Source organism: Hippocampus comes, unplaced genomic scaffold, assembly GCF_001891065.2.
Source record: "Hippocampus comes isolate QL1 unplaced genomic scaffold, H_comes_QL1_v1.1 scaffold180, whole genome shotgun sequence".
In the NCBI taxonomy this organism is placed as follows: Eukaryota; Metazoa; Chordata; class Actinopteri; order Syngnathiformes; family Syngnathidae; genus Hippocampus; species Hippocampus comes.
Window position 1 is genome coordinate 868442 of NW_017805076.1, and position 8288 is coordinate 876729.

General features: G+C 44.8%; 1 protein-coding gene across 1 annotated transcript in view; it reads right to left on the minus strand.

Annotated features, from left to right (window-relative positions):
• The window catches only part of LOC109513085 (TLD domain-containing protein 1-like), a 9361-nt gene extending 1215 nt beyond the window's left edge, over positions 1 to 8146 (minus strand). The window contains exons 1-2 of the mRNA XM_019865301.1: positions 7843 to 8146; positions 4607 to 4786 (exon numbers count right to left, since the gene is read on the minus strand). Of these exons, the coding sequence (XP_019720860.1) occupies positions 4607 to 4786; positions 7843 to 7884 (222 nt within the window). The 5' untranslated portion in view covers positions 7885 to 8146. The remainder of the gene's footprint in view (positions 1 to 4606; positions 4787 to 7842) is intronic.
• Positions 8147 to 8288: the final 142 nt, after the last annotated feature.

The following is an 8288-nucleotide window of genomic DNA, read 5'->3' on the forward strand; positions in this document are numbered from 1 at the left end:
TAACAAGCGATCGCGGTAATGCGCAGATTATAGTCCACAAATATAAAATGTATAACGTAAAAATCACTTTATAATTTATTATTTTATACAATTTGCCGAGGGTCCGAACAGAGGTGGTCCGGACAGAGGAGGTCGGCGGTCCGGTCGTGGATCGCGGTCCGCCAGTTGAGGAAGGCTGGTGTACAGTGTTACCTCACTTATCGGGGTTAATGGGGACCGGGACCCTGCCGCGATAAGTTAAAAACCGGGAAGGCCTGACCCCCCACCCCCAGGAATTTTTGTGTAAGTGTATGTGGATACCAGCATGGCTAAAATATGTACACAGTATTGATAATTTACATATTTGAGACAAAGACTACAACAGTACCCGGATTTACTTCTATCCATCCATCCATTTTCTACCGCTTATCCGGGGTCGGGTCGCGGGGGCAGCAGCTTCAGCAGGGAAGGCCAGACTTCCCTCTCCCCAGCCACTTCTTCCAACTCGATCCCGAGGCGTTCCCAGGCCAGCTGGGTGACATAGTCTCTCCAGCGTGTCCTGGGTCGTCCCCGGGGCCCCCTGCCGGTGGGACATGCCCGGATCACCTCACCAGGGAGGCGTTCAGGAATAAATTTTAATCTCGAACTTTAAATTGTTTCTGTAGGTAGGTTGCCTTTTCCTAATATCCCTTTTTATGTGTTGGCTTCCTTTTGTTCGAGTTGTTGAGGGTGGGGAAACAACTGTCAGTCACGGCCTGAAGCGGACATCGATTGGCTGTCATTATGTTTGGGCTTGTTTAGCGTAAGCTGATTGGCTACCATTGGAATTGGGTGGGCTAAGTAAACAGCGGTGAGGAGAGGAGTGGTGAAAATGGAGGAGCATGTGAGAGTTCTCGGCACAATGAATGGACAAATTACATTCCAAAAACGCCCTGACAGCACTATTGATAAAGGTAGAGTCTTGTGCCTAATTTATAAGGAGTTTGCTTACCACCGAAGCATCTTAAGTTTAGCCTCCTACATCAATGCAAAGCACCCAGTCGCGAGAGCAGCCACGGCGAACGCTAGCACCGAAAGGGTTAGCAATAGAGGGAGCCATAGAAAAGCTCTTTGGCAAACTAAACTCAAGGAGAACACCCCGCGTACAAGGCATGAAGTCAGCATAGCTGCTATGTCCTCTGTAGCCTATTAAAAGTGGATGATGTTGATTTCAGCACTTTATTTTGTCATGATGGAACAGTGTTATTTCTGAAGCGCTAACTTACAGCACTGTGCTTTAAGCGTCTGTTTTATTTATTATCTGAAGCAAGTTCCGTGTTCAGTAAAGTGTTCTTACTGTTTATGTTAACCCAAGCACTTTATATGGACCTGGTGTTCTCTTTTTATTTTGTAATTATTTGGAGATTTACAAAAACATTGATATTCCCCCTGGTGGTCGAAACTAAAGGGTGCAGGTAGGATTTGGGATTAATCTCAAATACAACAGAAAGTAAATGGCTTGGACTGCATCTGTTCAAGTCTGTTTAAAAACAATAACATCCTTTCTGATACCACTTTTTTGTGATGTGAATGTTTTGATCTGCTTCAATGCTCAATAATGTAATGAATTTAAAACGAAAATAGAGGTTTTCTCAGCAATTTTTAGATGAGATTAAAATATAGATGAATTAGATCAATTAATTACAGAGCATAATTAATTAATCTCACCATTTTTGTAACCCTTGTGCTGCAATTTCTACGATGTTTGTAACACATGGGTTACCCCATATGTTACAATTTCTATAATTTTTGTAGATTTTTGCGTATTCTTCATCACGTCATCTTTAAATCAAAGACACAGCATAAAAAGTGTGTGATATGAAATATTCCAATTCATGTTTTATTTATATAGATTTATATTTATGTTTTGGTCATAGCACAATACCGCTTTTATTGTCCATAGAGGGCAAAAATACAAAGAAAAAAATAAGAACTATATGTGTATGTATAGCACTGATGCCACTGAACATGTCGAGTGGTTGAAAGTGAAATAAATATTCAGGAATAATACTTTTACAATTTTTGTAAAATTGTATGTTGCGTTATATAAACTTATTTAGATCGACTGCAGCACATGGGTTAATCGCTTGACAGCACTAAGCGCTCCCAACAAAGCCTCACAAACACGTTTGGATCTGCCAGGTCGAACCGGTATCTTCCCCTACCATCGGAGCCTACTCAGCACCAGTTGGTGATCAGTTGACAGCTCCGCCCCTCTCGTCACCCGGGTGTCCAAAACAACCCTCTCGTCTACCGGTGTGAACCTCAATGTACAGGCACTGAGCCGGGGGGCAATGAGTATGCCCACACCTGCTCTACGCCTCTCACCGTGGGCAACTCCAGAGTGGAAGAGAGTCCAACCCCTCTCGAGAGAACTGGTACCAGAACCCAGGCTGTGTGTGGAGGCAAGTCCGACTATATCCAGTCGGAACTTCTCTACCTCACACACCAGCTCAGGTTCCTTCCCTGCAAGAGAGGTGACATTCCACGTCCCCAGAGCTAGCTTTTGTAGCCGAGGATCGGACCGCCAGGGCCCCCGCCTTTGGCTGCCGCCCAGCTCACACTGCACCTGACCCCTTTGGCCCCTCCCGTGGGTGGTGAGCCCATGAGAAGGGGGACCCACGTTGCCTTTTCGGGCTGAGCCCGGCCGGGCCCCATGGGTGTAGGCCCGGCCACCAGGCGCTCGCCAACGAGCCCCACCTCCAGGTCTGGCTCCAGAGGGCGGCAAGGGAAACTGAGAGGAATCCAATTATGCATACAGTCATGTCCAAAACCTCTGAGTCACTCTGCATTTTTTTCTGAATACAGTACTTAAAAAAAAATGTGATGAAGTAAAGCCGCGATAAATGAAGCGCGATAAAGCGAGGGATCACTGTATAATAGCTTTGAGTCTACCACACAATAATCTGTGTGATAGACTAAAAGGTATTTATGAATCTACTATGCGCATACAATGTGGTATACTTGTATACTTATTTGTGTCTTTTCCAACAGACAAATCGTCTTATACGTAGGGGTGCATCATTCACAATTTTCCAGCCGATCGATCAGTGCACACCTAGTTTGGAATCCATTATGGTGTCCTAGTTGGCAGCAGACGGCAAGCGCACTTCAAGAGCTTTGCTTTTTGCTGATTTTTTGGGGGGTTGTTTTTGTCTTTTGTTTTGTCACATGGTGTTTGTTCTTACTTCGTGTGGACCCAACATGGACTGCTTTCAGCGTTTTTGGTCACGACATTCGTTAAAGAAAAAGAACCTGTGTTTGGTGCTTGCACCTCCTCGGCAGCATGTGTGTATCAGCCCTGATTCTGATTGGGAGGAATGTTGGCACAATTTGACTGTTTATTTACAATAAATGTCATTATATATTCGTTGTGCCACATCATTATTGTGAAAGCCATTTTCAGACCCTTTTCAAGTACAGTCAATATAAAATGAAGAGGTGTGATTAATTGTGTGGCGTCTGAAAATACATCTAAATACGTCTTTGGGAGTGAATGAGGTAAGTCACTCATTCACTGCAGTGTGCTTTTATTACGTCAGTCACGCTACATCACAGGTCATCAGCCCCACGATAGTCCCGGGGAGCTTGTATTTTTTGCGCCTATAATGGGCAGCACTTTTCACAGCCTAGTTTTGTTTAGTGGAGATGTCGGCGCTGTTGTACAGTCTGGGATGGTGCGGTTGGATGAATGGCTTGTGGAGCCGAGGATGAGGAGGGGAGAGTCGGCACGGAGCTCGGATGCATATTTGGAACAGAGTAGAACAGGAGAAGTGAACCAATCTATTTTTTCATCAATGGATGCCAGAGCTTCTTGTTTACTTTCAAACATCGCTGGTAGCAGACGTGTGCACAATTTCTCTGATCCAAAGTCTCTGATCCACTGATGAAAGGACACTTTGATTCCTCTTTCATCGAGAACAGGAGTTGTCAATCCACGGCTCGCGAGCCGCATGCGGCTCTTTGGCTGGTTCAATGCGGCTCCTGGGCTTTCATATGACAAGCGTCGAAAACGCCTCAGTGGTGGCGCTGCCATCCAAACAACGGCGCTAAGTACAGCAGAACTTACGATGTCAGCCTATCATCAATCCCGTTATTTGATTGACATACAGGGTAACGCTCATCTGCACACATCCGACCTATTCATCAATCAAAAGACCAATACGCACTCAGCACAGGTAGTTGAGATTGCTTGAGAAACGATAACATCGTCCATGAATTTGCAGAGTTGTTTTGAGAAACACTTGTTGTCTTTACATTTGACTTTATTTAATCCCACTTGAAACATCAAGCATAAACTAGATATTTGTGGTGAGAGTAGAAATTCAGCCAAGGAGAAGGGTTTTTTTTCCTTTTCTTTTTGTTTTTCTTTTTTTTTTTTACGTTACCTCGTGTTTAGTAGCAGTGTGAGGTGGTCGAGGAGCGCTACTTCATATTCCCAAAATATTTCTACCTCCTCCCACCTTCTTTCTGTAATGTGAATGAGTACTTAAAAAGATTGGATTCAACAAAAATATGAATTGCGCATCACAGCCTTCAGGCTGAAGATGGCTTGAGAATTGAGATAATGAGAATTGGGTGCTCTTACCTCCTCCGGCTCATGGGGCTTTCCAACTGCCCATACTTCCATTGAATCCAAAATAAAGTCCTCGTCCCCCGAGAGTTGAGGGCTTCCAAAGGTAGTACATTTTGGCCATGCACGGCTGTGACCATGTCCAAAATCACTATCCAACCACAGCCCAAAGTAACTATGCTGGCCGCCCATGCCCTGGTAAAGAAATTACCAAAACACATTTTCAAAACATAATGTAATTGGACTTTTAAAAATAATGATGCATAACTCAAGTTTGAGCACATAAAGAGACACTGTAGAAAATAACTAAGAAGAACTTTGACTTTCTTTGTATCAGTTGATCCACTATTGGAAATTATTTTTGCAGTGTAAGGTTAAAATTACTACTGCCCGAAGAGGCAACATGGGCCCACCTATTGGAGGGGCCATAGGGATTGGGTGCAAAGTGAGCTGGGCGGCGGACAAATGCGGGGACCTTGGCTGTCCAATCCTCGGCTACAGAAGCTAGCTCTAGGGATGTGGAATGTCACCTCACTTGCAGGGAAGGAGACCGAGCTGGTGCTTCGACCAGATATTGTCAGACTTGCCTCCACACTCAGCCTGGGCTCTGGTATGAGTTTCCTTGAGAGGGGTTGGACTCTCTTCCACTCTGGAGTTTGCCACGGTGAGAGGCACAGAGAAGGTGTGCACATACTCATTGCCCCCCAGCTCAGCAATGTCCGCGACCATGTTCCGTGCCTCTGTTGTTGACGCGGCCAATCGGAGTTGTGGCCATAAGGTGGTTGGTGCCTGTCGTGGCAGTGACCCCTAAATTCTGCTAGAAACCCTCAGTAAGGGAGCAGTCAAGCTGAAGAAGGAGGCTTATCAGGCCTTTATGGACTGTGGGACTTCAGGGGCAGCTGATGGGTCCCGGCTGGCCAAGCGGAACACAGCGTCAGCGGTCGCCGAGGCAAACACTCAAGCGTGGGAAGAATTTGGTGGCGCCATGGAAGCCAACTTTCGGACGGGCTCAATGAAATTCTGGTCCGCCATTCGACATCTCAGGGGGAAACCGTGCATTATGAACACAGTACAGAGGGAATGAGGTGCTGCTGACCTCGACTCGTGACATTGTGAGGCGGTGGGCAGAATACTTTGAAGACCTCCTCAACTCCACCCACACTACTTCCGTAGAGGAAGCAGAGTCTGTGGACTCTGAGGTGGGCTCTCCTATCTCTGGGGTTGAAGTCATCAACCAGTGAGAGATGGACTCTGCCCAAGGCTACCCTTTGTCACCAATTCTGTTCAGAACCTTTATGGACAGAATTTCTAGGCACAGCCGAGGCGTTGAGTGTGTCCGGCTTAGTGGCCCGAGTATTGCATCTCTGCTTTTTGCAGATGATGATGTGCTGTTGGCTTCTTCAAGCAGGGCTCTCCAACTCCCACTGGAGCAATTCACAGCCGAGTGTGAAGTGGTTGGGATGAAAATCAGCACCTCCAAATTTGAAACAATGGTCCTCAGTTGGAAAAGGGTGGAGCTCTCGCTCCAGGTCAGGGATGAGACCTTGCCCCAAGTAGAGGAGTTTAGGTATCTTGGGGTCTTGTTCACCAGTGAGGGCAGAAGGAATCGGGAAATCAACAGGCAGATTGGTGCAGCGACCGTCTATCTGTCTGTTGTCTGTCGTCTCAATTTACCGGTCGATCGACGTTCCTACCCTCACCTATGTTTATGAGCTATGGGTCGTGATTCAAAGAACGAGATGCCGGATGCAAGTGGCGGAAATGAGTTTCCCCCGCAGGGTGTTCAGGTTCTCCCTTCGGGATAAAGTGAGAAGCTCAGGCATCTGGGAGGGGCTCAGAGTATAGTCACTTCTCCTACATGTCAAGGGTTAGATGAGGTGGGCATCAGATGAGGATGCCTCCTGAACACCTCCCTGGGCATGTCCCACCGGTAGGAGGCCCCGGGGACGACCCAGGACACGCAGGAGAGACTATGTCTCCCAGCTGGCCTGGGAGCGCTTCGGGATCCCCCGGGAAGAGTTGCAAGAAGTAGCTGGGGAGAGGGAGGTCTGGGCTTCCCTGCTAAAGCTGTTGCCTCTGCAACCCGACCCTGGAAAAGCGGTAGAATATGAATGGATGGATGGACCATGACGATTGTTTTTTTTTTTTTTTTGTGTAGTTTATTGTAAAATCATCATGTTATGTTCTGTCATGTTATGTACTGTGTAATAATAATGTTGCAGATTGATGTAATGTACATATATAATCAGCCATCTCGTTAGCTCTGCGTCCCGCGTCCTAGAGGCATAATTTTCCCGTGGGACGCACAGTTCCAAATAATGTGCGTTTTTTGGACGCAAGGAAATTTCTCAGGATAAACAAAAAAAAAACGACGGTACATCTTGTTTTCCAGCAACGATCGCAGTTTGACAAACGCCACTATTGTTGTTTTGATCTCGCGTTAAGTAATCTCGCGTGACGAGATTTCCGTTCTCGCGAGACGAGATTGGCGAGATCGGCAGACGACTGCCAAGTTGTGTCACGTTAAAACAAGTGTTGCGAACAAGTGTTGTGAAACTTTATTGCGGAGATATCACAGAAGCAGCAGCTAAAGTTGGATAATTTTTTGCGATAAAAAGGTGACTTTGAGAAAGCCTTGCATCATTGGAAGCAGAGTAAAGAGAGGAGAATTTATGAATTCAAAGACTGAACCATGGGATGAAATACGAATCTATTTCTCAGCAAATCTTGTATCCCTGAATAATTTAAAATTTTGCAGCAATTGTTTATAAGAAATAAACCTATTATCAATGTATATTGTTGTTGTTTGTGTTATTATCATATGCAATTGAAGAAGTGACCATTTCAGAATTCGAAATTTGGGACTCTCTAAATGCATAATGGGACTCATACTTTTCTGATCACTGATTATCACTGTATAATTATATTTTATAATTTGTCTGTTATTATTACTTCCATTGTTGTTATTATTGATTCGCTTAGGGAAAATCACATTCTTCTCCTGCCTCATGCTTGAAGGGTGTTTGGTGTGCTTTTTATTTAAAGTTTGAACATTACCCTCACTCTATAAAGAGCAAACAATACTTTGTAATTCAAATCTGACCACTTGTGCTTGTCTACTTTGTACAGTTAAGCATGTTTAGCTAACAATAGATACTGTACGTGTACGTTCTAATAAACTAAGGGTACATTTAATATTTTAGCTCAAATTAAGTTACAGTAAAGGATGCGCCGTCAAAGTTTTGTCTCACCAGTCCGTTGGGCATGGTCTGCTGCTTCTGGTTGAGGTACATAAAGTGTTGGTTGTAACCTGTAGCTGTATGAACTCTCAGTCTGGGGAACACAGAGAACAGGAAACACCTGGAGTCACCTGCACAAGCACCAACACACACACACAGGCAACACAAAAATATACACTATGAAGATATGACAGATAGGCCAACAGATTACCCACAGTATTCAAATCACTCCACAGCATTGAAATACATTTTGTTACTTCCTCATTTTTACCCGCCTTTCGACAGTTTTGTTACTGCCCTAGTGCAACATCAATTAATTATTTTGACCCCAAATGGTGAAAATAATTTTGTTCAATTATTAAGTATTGTTATTCAGTTCCAAAAATACATTTTGATCCCCTAATATGTAGATATGTTACGTAGGTAGATATGTGTGAGTGTGTGTGTGTATATATATA